The sequence below is a fragment of the Elephantulus edwardii genome, unplaced genomic scaffold, assembly GCF_000299155.1.
Source record: "Elephantulus edwardii isolate Elephantulus edwardi_28Jun2011 unplaced genomic scaffold, EleEdw1.0 scaffold00005, whole genome shotgun sequence".
Classification (NCBI taxonomy): Eukaryota; Metazoa; Chordata; class Mammalia; order Macroscelidea; family Macroscelididae; genus Elephantulus; species Elephantulus edwardii.
The window spans coordinates 30,453,315-30,471,503 of NW_006399755.1; the positions used below are offsets into that span (position 1 = coordinate 30,453,315).

An 18,189-nucleotide genomic window follows, 5' to 3' on the forward strand; every position below is an offset into this window, starting at 1 on the left:
TCATAAATGACCCTTCAGAAGGTTTTTTTAGAGGCAGTCAATTTCACAGAAGGAGACTGCTCATCTTTCTCCCAAGGAGCAGCTGGTATCCAATGAGCTACTCAAATTTCCTGTCTTTCGGTTGACAGCACAATTCTTTATCCACAAGTCCACCAGAGTGCACTTAAAAAGCATAATAAAAGAATGTTTACATGTTTAGATAATCGCAAAACCATTTATTCTTATTAGCTGCCATGGACTTGGCCCTTCACTTGTGCGAACCACATATGTCACAGAAGAAAATGACATTATGCAGTTTCTTGACTGTGATCTTTATGGAAGCAGACTGCCAGGTTTTCTCCTGTGGAGCCATTGGTTGAATCTTAACCACAAAACTAGGAAGTAGCAGCAAGCAAATCATAAACCACTTACACCATCTCAGCTCTGGAGGAAATCACTGCGACAGTGAAAAATTTTATCAACCAGCTTATTTTGCATTTTTAACTATTAAAAGTCTATCTCCTATTGGAACTCTCATACACTGCTGCTCGGATTGTAAAATGGTACAACCACTCTGGAAAGCAGTTTGGTATTTCCTCAAAAAAATGTTGAACACAGAAACTCCATATGACTGACCTATTCCACTACAAAGAATATAGCCCAAGGAAATTAAGACTGAGACACAAATGGAGATTTGTACACCAATGTTTATCGCAGGAACATGGAAACAGGCCCAAACGTCAAATTACAAGTGAATGGATTGAGAAGTTGTGGTACATTCACACAATGGAATACTATGCAGCACTCAGGAGCTATGATTTTTAAAAGCACTACATAACTTGGGAGAGACTAGAGAGCACTATGCTGAACTAACTCAGTCTCATAAGGACTAATATTGCATAAGGCCATTATTGTAAAAATAGAAGGATAATTAGTAAAATGTGTATGGCAGTCCAAGGGGAGAAAGAGTGGGAGCAGAGAAGTGAGGATGGGTAGAGAGAAATCACAGGGTCACACAAATTGGTGGGGGGAGCGGGAATAAAAGAAATGGAAAAGATCCAGCAGGTACCAGAGAAGATGAGGTAATGATGGGCATAATCCAATGATGATTAATTTGAAAAAACACCATGTCAATGATTGTATGAAACTTAATGTCAATGAAGGAAAGTGTGTGTGTGAATATTCATAATAAACACAAATACACACACAAAGTTTATCTCCTAATAAACTGCGGGGGATGACTTTTATTGAAATTTTGAAACTATATGCTCAATTTTCTGTTCCTTACATTAGTTTTAATAATGGAATATTACATTAAATTTCTTGAGACATAATAACATTATTAAGAAACAGCATAAAAATGGCATCTGTACATGATTATCTTAGTTATCTAATTTTGCTATAACAGAAATTCACAAGCAGATGGCTTTAATGTACAAATTTATTCCCTCACAGTTCAGGATATCAGATGCCTAAATTCAGAGAACCAGCTCCTGGTCTTTCAAAAAGGACAACTACACAGCATCAGGAATCATGGCTGAGCCAGATTGACATTATTTTGGAAGGAAACAATGCAATACATGACATTATGATAACCTACAAGAGTCAATTTAGATTACTGGACTTTTATGTTATAAATGAGAACTAATCCTATCCATGGAAACACCTAGTTTAATAATTTATATACTCTTGTCCTATACTTCTAAACCATGTCTGAAATCTTCACTAAAATTCCAAAACTGATTTAGTGGCAACAAACAGAATGTGAAGATTGTAAAGGATACACTGCTGAAACTGAGTGGCGCTAATGGCCCTCAGGTCAGAGTTTTATCAAGAACCACCTTAAAGTACCTGAGTCAGTCATTTTACTTTTATTGCTTCTACTTTGTTCTCCTACGCAATAAATACTGTTGAACAAGATCTAAGTTTACCTATGGTCCTATTTCTTCATCACTGGCAAATATGTAAAGTATTTTCTTTTTAATTACCCTTAAATAACCATTTCCTACATACATAATGGCATGCCTTAGTTTTGGCTATCCTAAGGATGAATGTTAACAAAGAAAATGCAGCTCAGATTTCCCCTATCCCAAACAGTGCAGAAACCAGACACGAAGCAGCTCTCCATGCTAGTCCAATCAATTGTGCACTCTTGGAACCACCCACTTTTTTCCTTCTGGCTGCTTCTGCAGCCTGACAAATCACTCCAATTCCCTACACAGCACTAACAGCTCTCTCTCTTCCCACACTTGCACTGTAGGGAAGATTATAAATAAATCCTACATTCATTTGACAGCACCATGCCCAGGCCTGTGCATTTTCTGGGGTTAATTGCTGAGGGAAAACCAATACACTAGTGCAAGTCTCATTCCAGTCTACATGGTAATTATATGCTAATGCCTTCTGAAATTAATTCAATAACCCCCACACCAGCATTGCAGGAGAGCGCAGAGAAGCTGAGATTTAATCACATACATTGTCTTCTGGGGTCTCAATGCAAAATTTCTTTTATCCATGACATGGGCCATCAATCGAGCAAACTCACCCACTCCTCTTCCAGTTAACAGTTTGGTCCCACAGCAACAAAGTGGCTGGTGGATGTTGGACCAGACACCCAGCATCTCTCTCCTCGAGAAGCAGAGCAACTGACTTCAAATAATCCATACTCTATGTTCAACCACTCTCGTTTTTACTTTCTTTTAGTGAACCTCATTTAAGGGCCTATATGATCAACCCTGAATAAAAGGACACTGTGAGCAAAGTTTGCAATGATAAGACAAAAAAAAGCCACAAAAACTGAGAAAATACTACAAGCAAAGAAGGAGTGTAAAAACAATCAGAACATCAAAACAAGAACAACTTAGCTCTGATGAGAGAACAACACACACACACACACACACAAAGAGGCTTCCAGGTCCATTGCATTATATCTAGGTAAGGAAATAGATACAGTTTGCCCTACCCCAGTAAGCATAATCTAAAATCCCACTGCAAATGGCTCTTACACAAGACATTTGTTCTACAATCTTATATACTGCAATTTTCAAAGAACAGCTAATTTAACACGAAGGTTTTACTTTCCCGATTAAAAAAATACAATGAATAAATTCCTCAAACTCATGGCTGTCTAGTTTGAACCTTGGAATCAGCTCAAAACTGACCTGCCAGTAGATTTTCCGAGGCTATAAACCCCACAGGAGAAGGTTTTCCATCTTTCTCTCAGGAAATGCTAGTGGATCTGAATGTTGAGAGGAACCACCATTGGGTTATCAGCGTAACTCTCCACAGATTAGGACAGCAAAGCTCCCTACCTTTTCTGATATTTGTCATTAATTCAATATGCTAGTCTTACTTTTACTGGGCCTGATCCATTTTAAGGGAAGTTCACCAAGGGTGTGGACTATGAATAGAGGAGGGATTTAGCTATCATAAAGGAAAAAAAGCAAGGCACAGAGCCTCCACTAGGCCCAGGGACCCTGCTCAAACGTCCAGATTCAGGGAAGGTTGGTGCTAAACACATGGTGATCTCCAAGGGATTCTGGGCCCACAGATGCTAAAAAGACAAGGACCTTCCCCTAGAACTGACAGAGTGATAAGACTGTCCACTAGACTTGGTGTCCTGAATCTGGACCTGTAGCTTCCCAAAATAGAATCTATTTCTGTTCGTTAAAGCCATTTACTTGTACTATTTCTGTTATGGGAGCACCAGATAATGAAGGTAGTTTCATATATGAATCTACTCCCCTGGCATCCCTTGATCTAAGGCTTAAAAAAAAATTTGTATGAGAAGATGACTTAGAACAGTAAAATGCATTTTTTCATTTTCCAGTATATCAGAGCACTGAATGAATGGTTTTCCTTCGGGACACACTTTTGAATGCATCTCTATTTATATAAACAAATATAAAAGAATTTAAATACACAAGACCCCATCAAAACTTAGGAACAAAATATGACTGTGTATAGGAGCGCTGATGGCCTAACAGTAAAGAGTTGGGCTGCTAAACTTAAAATGAATCTATCAGCTGCTCCATGACAGAAAGATGGCCAGTCTTCTCCCCTATGATTCACAGCCTCTAGAAACCGGCTAGATGGTCCGCTGAGTTCGTTCCAACGTGAAGGCACACAACAGCAACAACAAGAACTATAGCTTAAGATAGCATCATGTGGCAGATACTGGGGTAAAACCTGACACACTTTGATTAATTTCCACAGTATTCTCAGAAGCTGCTCACTATTTGCAATTGTATTGTACTTTGTCTGACAAAGCCAGCTATTTGTTATATATAGGCTTGCTCTATAAGACAGTAAGTTATTTGTTGAAGGAACAATTTTATTGAAAAGACAGATAATTGAGATTACAGGAGATAATTAGCCAAAAATCTGTGATAGGACTGTGTGTTCCAACTTTTTTTTACCTTTTGTTGTCATTGTAATTTTATTTTTAGACAAAAGAATCACTGGTGCCTGGAGAAGAATTAACTTATTGCCATGTTTAATCTTGCTCTCTGCATGTCTAAACGGAAGTGAAGTTGCTGAATAGCAAGGGAAGGGCTAGCTTCAAAACCACAAAGGAAAGAACAGGAGAGGATCCGCACTACAGTGTGTTCCTATCGTTCATACCTAGGAGACTCCTCGCAGTCCCTAACCTAGCAGAGATACCTAAAGATTCTGTCTGTGAGAAATGATTTCATTTAGTCAGTTATGTGACAACCACTATGCTAAAACCTGAAATGCAAACTGAAAGAATTTGAATAACTTAAAGAAGGCCTTCCAATTCCAGGGCACAATTTGGTGTCTGACCTATAGAAGCGTCTCATTAGTCTGCAGCCACGGCTCATTTGTTACCACTATCTAATAATGTCAGACAGAAATAAAATACTAGCACACTCGTTGGTCTGGATCCCATAGGACATTACATCTTGACTGTTAATAAGTAGAGAGAACAGAACTAGAATCTTTGTGTCCCAAATTACAGCTGTTGGGACATTTTACTTTATTGTGCATTACAGGAAATCTGTGTTGAGGTACATATAACACTACAGAGTGATTTAGTAGATATGATTCCCTAAAGTCTAGAGCAACATAAATTAGGATACCTCTGGATCTAAACAAACAGGTTTGGTTAAAGAAGAACCATAGAAAATATAGTATGCTTCAAAGCCTAGTGCATTAGTCTTGAAGTTAGGCAAGCCTGAGTTCTTATCGCAGCAAGTCACCTAAATTTGCAACGCTAGGTAAGCCATTTAATCAGTTTTCTTACACATATGAGGAAGATTAACTAGTACGTACCATATATGATTGTCAGAATATTAAATACATATGTGTATACTACATATGCCCAGTGCTAATAATAACAACTCAATAAATTAGTCCTTCTTTCACCATTATTACAACCACTTTCCCTTTACTCTTTGCTCAGAGGAAGTCAGTTAGTACCAGTCAGGAAAAATAAACTCATAGCAATAAATCCTATTATTTAATATATACTATTATCTTTGATCATACATCTTAGGACGTGTTTTTACTTTCAATTAAAACGCAGAAGCCATATTCATTGCTATGGAGTGATTGCAACTCATGGGGATCCTCCACTGAGTTTCCGAGGCTGTAACCTTTACTGAGAGGAACTACCTGTCTTTCTCCCGTGGAGAATCTTGTAGATTCAGACTGTCTGCCTGTCTGTTGGCAGTCAAACACATAATGTACTGTATTACCAGGGAGCTTGGTGGCTTGGTGATAGAGAATTACGATACAATTGCAAAGGTATGTAGTTTGAATTTACCAGCTGCTCTGTGGAAGAAAGATGAGCAATTTCCTCCCACACAAGTTATTGTCCCTGAAAATCCACTGGAGCTCAGTTCCGACTTGATGGTACACAACAACAACAAGGTTATCTTTGATTTTGTATAATTTTAGTGATTATCAGTGTTCTTGTCCATTGTGGATGATCCTTATGATGCTTCTATATCACAAATGATTAAGAAAAGGAGAATAATTGGCATCACTTCTTTGTAGGAGTAGGTTTTTTAGGTGAAGTAAAGCGATGGAGATGTGGAGGGATGGGAATGCTGAAAGCATCAAGTTCTGTCTGACAAGTTTGGGTTGTAGATATTACTGTTGTAATTATTGTTACACACCATCCTTTGGATGTGATGCATAGTTGACCTTCTAGTGGGTTTTTAGAGGCAGTAAATAGCACACACAAGAGGGACTCATTTTCCCATGAAACAACTGGTGGATTTGAACCTTTGGGTTGGCAGTGCAATCCTTTACTACTAAGTCACCAGAGCTCCCTGTAGATACTATTGGATGAGTGGAATTATAAATAACTGTGAAGTTTATTATGAGTCAGCCTGAAGAGGAAATCATACAAGGCATAACTCAACTCAGCAGTCAGACATTCCCTGCCCCCATATATGTCTGAACATCAAAGGATTTTATGCAAGAGACCTGAATGGTTAAGTAAAACTACATCATAGTGAATACTGATTAGCTGAAGAGATCGGACATGTTTGGTTTACTTTTCTGTGTCTGCATTATGATAAATCCCAAATAAAATTCACTGACATGGATCCAAATCTGACTCAGCAAACCTCCAGCATAGAACTGCCTCACAGTTTCCAAGCCTGTAAATCTCTATGAAAGCACATTACCCCATCTCTCTACTGTAGAGTGACAGCTGGGCTCAAACCTCCAACTTCTTCACCAAGAGCTGAATGTTTTAGTCATGGTGACAGCAGATAATCGTAGATTATTTAAAAAATAATAGCTGAGTGGAAAAATGAATGAATATCAAATGAAGGTCAAATTAAAAACAGAATCCCTGTGTTAAAATTTAGGACAGTAAGGATTAAGGATGAAGTCATCTAGAAAAAGAAAAGCTAATTTCTTTAGCTTCCTAGCTTATTCCTAAATAAGTAATACGACCTTAACCCATATCACTATCTTGATAGACATTCATCATTCCTTGTTTTTGTACAAAACCAGTCCAAGTTTTGTTTTCTCTACCATCATCTGTCAAAACTAACGACATTGATTGGGACAAGATGGTGGGTTCACCATGAAAAGCTGTCAAGGGATGAAAATAAGTGTGACTGGAAGCAAATTTTAAAGCAGTCTGTCTTCAAAACCACTTTTTCCTTCCACCTGCTAATCATCTTGAGTCACCATGGCAGTAGCAGCAGTAAAAAATGGGCACTGTCCAACAGAACTGTCTTGAAACATTTATTTCCAATTCAAAATGGAATTTATTATTGTGTTCATCATAAATCTACATATTCTTCTCTTCCAGATGACTATAATTGCAAGGTGGAGCTTGCTTTGACATCTAATGGCGGAACAACAGTCTGCTACCACTTTTCTGTGGGCATTCTGCATCAACACACAAAACCCATCCTTTGGCCAGATCCTGTGCATAATAGTAAAGAAACACATGACCAAGTGCTGAAAATCAGATTAGAAGTAAAAAATGAACTCATCGAGCAAGGACCTATGGTAGAACAACTTAGGCAAATGTTCTTTACTACCAAGCACCATTGGTATCCTCAAGGAGAGTATCACGGATATCATAGGAAACAGAATCCTCCAAAAGAAAGATGATTTTCAGGATCTCGTTAGTAATTAAAGGGAAATGATATTGTCTCATGTAAGAAAATGTGATGTATTCACTGCTATGTTAAATAATTAAAAAAATTCTATTAAAAGAAACTAAGGACATTAGATTGGTACACTATCAAATTAGTTTTTATGAAACTTTTGGAATGGAGAGTATTCCTGATTATGTAGGACATTACATGTTGGACTGCTAACAGACAAGAAGGCAATGTGAATTCACAAGCCGCTCCATAGGAGAAAGACAGATGGTTTCTTTCCATAAAGATTTACAGCTTCGGAAACCCAATGGGAGTCCCTATGAGTTGGAATCATCTCCATAGCAGTTAGTATGGCTTCTAGGTTTGGAATTGAGAGTAAAAACAAGTTACACGGTTTTAATGTTCCTGTAACATCTTATTAAAACAGGGTATCAGTTAAAAGATTAAGGTGTGCCCAATCCAACTCAGGATATTTTTAACAGTTTCATACAAAAGTTGGATAATGAACAAAGAAGACTGAAAAGTAACTGATGGCTTTGAATTGTGGTGTTGGTACAGAGAATGGAATATATCCTAGACTACCAAAAGAACACAATCTATGCGGAAGAAGTGTAGGCCAAGCGCTCCTTAGTAGCAAAGACTATGAGATCTGTCTCACATGCTTTAGGCCTGTTATTAAGAAGGGCTCGTCCTTGTAAAAGGGATGCCATGTTAAGAAAGGTGGAGAGGAGGACTCTCAACACAATGATACAGTGATTCCAAAAATGGACTTAAGCAGAGACTGAGGAAGGTCCAGGATCAGGAAAGATTTTGACCCCCTGCACAAGGGGCATGGAATGAGTCGGAGTCAACTACACAGCATCTAACAACTATAACATATCATTTCATATAAAAGCACGTAAATAATTTTGTGAACATAGTATTGACTTAGATTCACAAGCAACAATCTACTTTCTGTGATTGCTTTGGAAAACTATTTTAAGAGTTGAAGAAATTGTTCAAATTCTTCTCTTCCACATTTCCTTATACATCATGCATTCCTTTATGCACAAAACCCCCCCAAAAACAAAACAAAACAAAAAAAACCAAAAAAAAACCCACAAAGACCAAAACCCAAAAACAGAAATTAAAAGTGGAATGCTTCTCACCTCCAGAAGTTCATCTCCAATGCGCATTCTTCCATCAGTGGCCACAGGTCCTTCTGGGTTAATTCCCACCACAAATATGCTCATGCGTGACCTGTCTTTATTACCAGCAAGGCTGAGTCCAAGTCCATTCTTATCCTTTTCAAGTTCAATAATGTGCAATTCTCCAGGCAAGTCTGCATACCTTTGCCTGATTTTTTCTATGTAAAAAAAAAAATAATAAAAAAGGAGGGTAGGGAGGTGAGGCAAGAAGACAATAAAGCAATAGAACATATATTACAAAGATACCAGCATTTCCTCACACTTATTGTAATTTTGCTTTAATAGTTTCTTTTGAGAAAGAAATAATTAAGATAATACATGGTGTTACACATAAGTTGCAATAAAAAACCAATTAGTATATCTTTGTTCTTCCTAAGAAGTCTGATTACCCATGATACCGTGTCTCATTGTTCATGTCCATACCAAATCCCATAGATTATTGTTTTTAGTAAGGCAATCAATATATTGTGGTGGAATCTATTGCCTCCCCTCCCAAACAACCAAAAACTGTTTCCTTTCAGCTCTTTTCCAAGCAAAGCCCCTGCTCCTAGTTAGGCAACCCTAAACAGACATGATTTCTCCTTATAAACTTAAAGTTTAGTAGCAAAAGAATCAAGAATTAATTCAAAATACACTTATGTATTTAAGGTACACAAAGAATATGAAATAACATTATCTTATGAGCAAAAGCAAGGGCAAAAGAGGATGTTGGTTTAACTGTTAGACCTGACAGCTCAAAGCATAAATATACCATATATTTAGTACTTACTAATCATCTAGAGAGTTTGCTACTCCTCTGAGGGTTTAATTTCTTTATCTGTAAATGGAGTATCATAGAGCTCATTTCATGTGTGTTGGAGAAATTCAATAAAATACATGCCAAAGGACTTAAAAGGTTGTATTATAATTTTTCTATTCTCTCTTCCCTCTCACCTGGCCACTTCTTCTTTATGGTTTAAATTACTTATTTCAGGATTTGGCTGTGAGTATTTTGTTTTGACTTTTTGTGGAAAAAGCCGCATGGTAAATTATTCCAGGTTAACATAATGTGTGCATATAAAACACACATGCATGCAGCACACACAATACATAGGAGAATAAAGCATGAGGAGGAGGCTCAGTGTGCAGAAAATGACTTGAGCATTATTTCCATAGAAATATGGGTATTTTATTTTGTATCTCAGAAAGCACATATTCAGAGCCAGGTGTGTTGCCAGGGATGAAAGGCTTGATGATTAGGAGCTGTTGTTTGAAGCAATTCTGTCTTCAGATGAATAACTAATTAGGAGACTGTCTTTCCTAAAGATCGATAGGTTCCATCTGACATGTGACTTACATTATGTTCTCTGTTCTTAGGAAAAAACCTTCCCAAGTTGAAAACAACACAGTTAGTTATAAGAAAAATGGAGGTGAGGGGAAGACAGTAGAGCCACTGCATGATTTTATAAGATTTAATCAAACAAAGCTTTTTAAGTGCATTGCTCAGTTTGGAGAAAACCCTATGACTTGAGCAATATTTGGGGGGGAAAAAGCAAAAACAATAATTTTGCATTGCACCCCACAAAGTGAGTTATTGATGTTGTATTGGTGTCATACAGCCAACTCCTATGCCAACTTGTGGTGACCCTTTGAACAAGAGATCAAAGCTTGTCCTCCCCTTCTTCATTCTCACATTTTCTGTCTTGCTTAAGCCCATTGTTAAACCAATGCATCAATCCGTCATGGTGAAGATCTTTCTCTTTTGCTGTCTTCTATTTTTGCAAGCATGACTAGTCCACCAAAGACTAGTGTCCCCATGCATGAAGCAAGTGAGACAAAGTATCATCATCTTTGCCTTCAAGTGGCACCCTCCTTGTACTTTCTCCAAAGGGAATTGTTTAATCTTTCCACAGTCCATGGTGTATTCAGTACTCTGCCAGCACTGTAACTCAAAACAATTGGCTCTTATTCAGGTATCTTTATTAACTACTCAACTATCACATGTACAATAAGCAATAAAAATATCAGAGCTTAGGTCACACACACCTTAAACTGATATCCTTGCTCTTTAGCATTTGGGAGAGAATGGAGAACATTATGCTAATTGAACTAACTCAGTCTCCTATGGACAAATATTGCATAACACCAGTGTTGTAAAAATAGAAGGAAAATGAATAAAACATGTATGGGGATGAAGAGAGAGGGTTGGTAACAGAGAGATAATAATGGGCAGAGGCAAAATCACAGAGTTGCACTATTTGGTGGGTGGAAAGAGAGGGCAAAGGGAATGGCAAAGATCCAATCGGGCAATGAAAAGACAGGGTAAGGTGGGCATAGTCCAATGATGATTAATTAATTTTATAAAACAAAATGAATGACAATGATAGTATGAAACACAATGTGAATGAAGAACAGTAGCATGAAAAACAATGTGCATAAATTTTGTAAGCAAACCTATATCAATTTTTTCAAAAAAATAAGAAAAAAAGAAGTCTGTGGCAGGAGGTTTTCCCAATGCTAAATATCTTTCAGTTCCTTGACTGTTGCTATCATGAGCATAGATAATAGCACCAAGTGAAATGAAATTATTGACAACTTAAATCTTCATATATTACCTACTAACCCAGTGGTGAGGGTTTTTCTTTTATTTATGTTGAATTGTAATTTATATTGAAAATTGAGGTCTTTGGTCTTCTTCAATAGTGCTTCAAGGATTTCTTCACTTTGTTAAGCAAGGTTGTACAGCCTGCATAAGGTAGGTTACTAAAAAGCCTCCTTAAATTTTGGAACTGCATTATTCTTAATATAATCCAGTCTTGTATTATTTTCTCAGGATATAAACTAAACAGTTTTTTGTTGTTTTTGTTGTTGTTGTGAATAGGAATAGTGAAAAAAATACAAGCCTGTCACACATCTTTCCCAATTTTAAACCATATAGTATTCTCTTATTCTATTTGAACTACTGATTCATGGTCTTTATACAAGTTCTGCATGAACATAAAAAAATATTCTGTCATCCAGAATCATTTTCTATTCCACTGTTGAATGCTTTTGTATAGTCAATAAATAAGAGTTAAATTTATGAAAATTGTATGCATTTATTTTAGTAAAAGAATTAAGTGTAATGCTACTTATTTTAGAAGAATTAATCTACTTGCCAAGAATTTTGAAGTGACTCTTAAGGGGACTTTAATGAATAATGCATGTTATTAACAATAAATATCGTGTTTAACAACATCTAGTGATATGAAGGGTTGTAAAGTAATAAAATTGTCCTCCATGTAAGGAAAAAGTATATCATCATGTTGTTGTTTATGTGCTATAAAGTTGGAACCGATGCATAGCTGAACCTCCTGTGGGTTGTCAGAAGCAGTATAATCACACAAGTGGAGATTTCCTATCCTTCTCTTGTGTAACAGCTGGTGGATTTGAAAGTCATGCCTTCAGATTAGCAGCACAGCATTTTACCACTAAGGAACAATTCCCTATATCGTTGTTGTTTGTTGTTATGTGCCATCGAGTCGCCTGCGAATCATAGCAACCCTATGTACAACAGCCCTAAACTCTGCTCTATCCTATGCCAATCGCACTGTCTCTGACACTCCCATCCCGATTACCCCAGTCACTGAATCAAACCACCTCATAGAGGGCTTTCCCCTCCTGCACTGTCCCTCTACCCTCCCAAGCTTGATGTCCTTCTCCAAGGACCAGTCTCTCCTTACAATATGTCCAAAGTGTGTTAGACGGAGCCCCAGAATACTTGCCCCCAAGGAGCCACCCCCTATATAATTTTTTGACAAAAATAAAACACGGATATTTTTGTGGGTTAGCTACTAAGATTAGAGATTAGAACAAGCCATTAAACTGCTATGGTGAAAAAGACACAGAAAAGCTGAAGTATCCTTATGGATGCTTATACAGCATAACATGGGAGGCAACCATAAACACCAGAAATATTAAACAAAAACAGTTATTTAAGTAAATGTTCTAACCATCATATGTGCTAATGCAAATCAATGAACAAATAGTAAAGTAACTGTATAAGAAATAATTATTTTTAAAGTTTCTAGAATTGATAGGGCTAGAATTAGTCTATGAAAGAGTAAGGTTTAAAGTGGGACTTAAATAAAGTTCAGAATTTAATTATATGAAGAATTCCTGGTGGGTGGAATAGTGAGATTAACATATGCCAAACGGTGAATAAGAAAGGAAATTTGAACACACATCTGACTGCAAAGGGAAAAGAACTAAGACCAAAAAGTTAAACTGTTACTTACAGAAGCAATTTCCATATAAGGGTTTTGCTAAGTTGTCTTGTCCCCTACACTTATCACCAAGGATTCTCTCTTTCACAAATTCACCCAGAGCACTAATAGATTGTTTCGGTTATGGGTCAGTTCGAATGGACAGCACACAACAACAACAATCAATCTCTCACAGCTAGCTCTCCATCGGGTTTTTAGTGACAATTAGTTGCAAGGGAAGAGATTATCCATCCTTCTCCTGTGGAGCAGCTTGTGGATTCAAACTGCATGGTTTTGGATTGACAACACAGTTCCTTACCATGATGCCACTGAATTTCTCTCTTTTAGGACACTTGTTGTTGTTGATATTGTTATGTGCCTTCGAGTCGCTTGGGACTCATAGCAACCCTATGTACAAGAGCCCTAAATGCCGTTCTATCCTTTGTCAACCTCGCCGTCTCAAACACACTCATTCCCACCACTCCACTCACAGAATCGGTCCATCTCATCGAAGGTCTTCCTCTCCTGCACTGTTCCTCTACTCTCCCAAACATGATGTCCCTCTCCAAGGACCAGTCCCTCCTTGCAACATGCCCAAAGTACATCAGACGAACTTAGGAAAGCAAATTACTATACATGTTTTTTTTTTTAATTCTGCTCTATTACACGAAAGAAATTTGAAAAGGAAAAATGTTTATACTTTCTCATTTTTCAATGCATATCATAAAACAGTAAGTATAGTAAATGTGATAGAGAAGGTGTCAAATGTTCTGTAACACACATGCTCTTTAATCACCAACTGAATTTTCATTGTTAACATTTTCAGGTCTCAAAATTTAGATATTTTTAGTTTTTTTATTTAGACTCATAGCTAGAAGGATATGACAGTTAATATTATGTGTCACAGTGGCCAGGAATCTGAGTACAATGTAACTACCCTATGTGCTGTAAATTCTTTTTTTTTTTTGTGCTGTAAATTCTAACAGCTTGATGTTAATAAGGCAGGATTAGAAGCAGTCTTGCTAAAATTATGGTCAGTCTTGTCTTATTAATGGGAGGGAGCTCTGGTGACATGAAATTGAAAAAAGCCACCATATTTTCAGTTGCTTCCTACCCATCTGAAAGCTGGACAATGAATAAGGATGATAGAAAAACTGATAGCTCTGAATTGTAGTGTTAGCAAAAAGTACTGTATGAACTGCCAAGGAATAAACAAGGAGAAAGGCTTTTTCATTTTCATCCAGTGAGCCAAGATGGGGACCTACGAGTACTTCCAGGAGCTGAGGTGGAAGAAGAGGTCAGACGTGATGGGCTGTCTCCTGCAGGTGCGCTGCTGCCAGGTCTTGCCCACCACCCGTCCAGAGCGCAGAGTGGGCAACAAGGCCAACCAAGGTTATGTCATCTACAGAATTCGAGTTCACCAGGGTGGCCGGATACACCCTCCCTAAGGGAGGAATCTATGGCAAGCCTGTCCACCATGGAATCAACAAGCTGAAATTTGCACAAAGCCTTCAGTCTGTAGCTGAGGAGTGAGTTTGCTGCCACTGTGGAGCCCTGAAGGTCCTGAATCCTTACTGGGTGGGTGAAGATTCCATATACAAGTTTTTCCAAGTTATACTCATTGATCCATTCCATAAAATGATCAGAAGAAATCCTGACACTCAATGGATCACAAAGCCTGTGCACAAACACCAGGAGATGTGTGGGCTGACATCTGCCGGACTTAAGAGCTGCGACCTCTAGAAGGGGCACAAATTCCACCAGACCACTGACCATTCACATTGTGCTGCCTGGAAAAAGCGCAATACTCTGAAGCTCCCTCCCGCCCCTGTTACTGCTGAGAACACAGTGTTTGTAAAGTTCTTCCCTAATAAACCACTAAGACAGCCAGCTCTACTCTACATATTCTTTGTCAAAGCAGTAGATGTCTGTAGATTGTTTCATGAATGCATTTTCAAATGCTACATTAAACGTGCAATAATATTTGAAGACAAACAAAACAAAAAACCAAAACCATTCAAGTCTGATTAAGAAGAAATGCAACCACGATGGTTCTCAGAGGCAAGGATAATGAAACTTCATCTCACAGACACTGGGCATGTTGTCAGTATGAGCCAATCTCCTGGAAAAAGATATAATGCCAGGAACAAAGAGGGTCAGAGAAAGAAACAAAGACTCTCAGCAAAATGGACTGACACTGCGACTTTAACAATGAACTTGAGCATAGCAGAGATTGTGAAGATAGGACAAGGATCAGGTCTATTGTTGATAGGGTCTCTAAGAATTGTGGTTAACTCAATGGTACCAAAGAATGGAAACAACTGATGGCAAAATCAGTAGGTAGTTGCTGTTAACCCAAAGATAGACCCACTCCCACTCTGATAGTTCAAATTCACCATTCGCTCCATGGGAGAAAGAAAGTAGGGATAAATCTCATGTGATTTAAAGCCTCAGAAAATATGCTGGATAGTTAGACATGAGTCGGTTCTGAGAGGACAGTAATGAAAAAAAGAAAGGTATTTGTTAAAGAGGAAGTCTCTTGAGGGTATAGCCTACTTTGGAAGTATGTTTGGACTTTGGCCAAAATCTATATAGCTTTTTTGTCTGATCTATATCTAGCTATCTGTCTCAAGATCTCCAAAAGTCAACCAGCAACCTTCATCAAGTTCTCATTTCAGACTCTTCAGTCTCCAAAGCTAGCTATCTGTGACCCCACATCCAAACAATGATCTTTGTCAGCCTCTGACACTGGTATCCTCCAGAGCCAGTAGTCTGGAATCCTGCCTGCCTCCCATCAACCTGGATTCATTTGCCTCCCCAAACTCTCATTTGCTCCCTTTTGAGATCTGATATACAGATCTGGGATTTGTCATCCCCTAAAAGCAAACAAGCCATTTCCTTGAAATAAAGCAATGTCTCTATTTCCGTGTGTGTGTGTGTGTGTGTGTGTGTGTGTGTGTACACACTTCACTGATTTTGCTTCTCTAGAGAGCCCAGTCTAAGACAAAAGGATTTAAGACGTGACATAATTTAACTCTTTAGTTATATAATTGCTATTCTCATCATATCATAGAACCAGAAAGATTTAACCCAAGCAAAAAATAGGAAATCATATAAAGCTAACATCTCAGACCACACCTCATTGCTAACCACTCCTTGTACATCATAATTGTTGTTGATATGTACCGTCAAGTCAGAACTGACCCATAGCTGACCCTCCTCCAGTGGGTTTTCAGAAATACAAGCTGTGTGTCATTTGAATTGCGGCACTTGGGACAGACATATAGTAACTATGTTTGAGGTACATTTTCTACTAATGAAATGTTCTAAAAAATAATTATGTCTAGACCTCATCACTTGAAATATTACATCAATGAGGTCTGCGACAAAGTTTAGGAATAACACTTAGTAATGCGGTGCTCAAGCAATTCTTATGAGCAGCTAGTCTGTAAAGAACAGGAGTATCTACTCTTCACTTTTTGCTAAAAAATGATGATCAGATTTTGCATTACATAATGAGAGGCTCAATAAAAGCCATGGACAAGGCAGTTCCATGATCTTCCTACTTAAGGAAAGCTATCAATGCCTATGAGAGAGCAGTTTGGAATGTATTGACTCCATCATGAGAAGCCTCTCAAATCTCATGTTGTGGGAATTTGGAGTCCTCCCTCAAAAACTATAAGAAAAGAAAAGCACTTCCTATGAGATTTAGGAAACACTCTAATGAATTTTCAAACTAAAGTGAGCAGTGGGAACCAGAAGATGAAAAGTGAAGTAAGTGATTGGGACCTTTGGGCTGTGCTGGCATTTTGAAAGGCTAGAGCGAGAAAATCCCAAATTCACAGCTAGCAGGTAGGAAAGTTGTGGAGTTCATAGGGTTCCCAAGCTTGAATGCAAGGTCCTGCAACCATTTGGCAATCTAGAGCACTCTATCCTTTAATTTGAGAGGTCTGACCTAGCACTGAGTTGGTAAGATTAGTGAAAGAAAGGCCACAAGTACAACTATAAGTTGGACTAGAATTAGATTGATCCTTACAGACTGGTGAAAAGCAGGAAATCCAACCCACCTCTTCACTCCATTAGTGTCAGAAAAGTGGATTCTTCCATTTAGGTAGGAAAAGAAAGCTTTTGTAAAAGCAAACTAAGTCCAATTATAGTCAACAGAATGGAAAGAAACACTTGACATCAGGAGTTGGGGCCAAATGGAAAAGCCTTAAGGTATACACAAAGTCCACTTTAAAAAAAAATCTTCTTTCAGCTGTTCATAGCTTAAAATCGCTGGAACTCGCCAAAGCCATGTGCAACACTATGGTGCCACAGCTGAGCGCATCACCACAGCCACATGTCGATTTCTACTGGTTGATTAGCTAAATACCTGTCTTAAAAATTTCTTCATGTGGCCTGGACTGCTCTCCTGCCAGGAGCACCCGACTATGGCCCCAGTGCTTGGAAACAATGTGGCCTGGTGCCTGTCACATGGACCCCAAAAACTTGCTCCTGAAGGACTCGGCTATGCTGCCTGAAGGCTCCTACCTGTTGTCTGGATGCCCATGCCTGCCACCTGGATGCCCTTGTCCAGCTGCCTGAAAGATCAGGCCCTATCACCTGGAGGATGACTTGCTGTCAGCCCTCTGATTTGCACCAGGGACACCAATATCACAAGTAAAGACATTACGTCCCCTCTCCCAGGGCCTGAGCTGCATTTAACACTGGGCACTTTGGACCCACCTAGCTGTAGCAGTTCCGTGACAAAGAAGGTTGCTAATTCACAGGCTATATCTCTCCCCAGCTGAAGCAAATCTTCCCTTGAGTCAAAAGATCAGAGAGAAACTCAGGCAGTATAGCTGCCCCAACCTCCTCTGGAGCAGTGATTTCCTAAGCAAAGGTTTGCAAACCAAGAGCCTGCTAAGACCTCAAGCATGAAAAACTCTACCACAGCAATGACATGGAAGAAGCAGACTACCTCACACCCTACATAAACACACACAAGAGGTAATCCCCCCGCCCACAAAAAAAAAAGTGACAGAGTATCCATGGATTTCCTGAAGCCAGAAAGTCTGATGGAACTTTCTGAGACAGAATTCAAAAGAAGAATGATTGAATATTTTCAATAGGCAGAAGTCAAACTCGAAGAATTAAAGAACTCTGCAAGCTAACACCAAGAGGAACTTAAAACACCAAACCAAGACAATCCAAGAGTAACCT

At 38.5% G+C, this 18,189-nt stretch overlaps 2 protein-coding genes across 2 annotated transcripts in view; one reads left to right on the forward strand and one right to left on the reverse strand.

The window, feature by feature from the left end:
- INADL (InaD-like (Drosophila)) overlaps window positions 1–18,189 on the reverse strand; it is a 462,714-nt gene that overhangs the window by 202,367 nt on the left and 242,158 nt on the right. The window contains exon 28 of the mRNA XM_006879774.1: window positions 8,723–8,919. Within this exon, the coding sequence (XP_006879836.1) occupies window positions 8,723–8,919 (197 nt within the window). The remainder of the gene's footprint in view (window positions 1–8,722; window positions 8,920–18,189) is intronic.
- Window positions 1,787–7,581, forward strand: LOC102871660 (39S ribosomal protein L42, mitochondrial-like). The gene is made up of 2 exons (XM_006879773.1): window positions 1,787–1,797; window positions 7,164–7,581. The coding sequence occupies exons 1-2, from the start codon at window positions 1,787–1,789 to the stop codon at window positions 7,579–7,581; spliced, it is 429 nt and encodes a 142-aa protein (XP_006879835.1).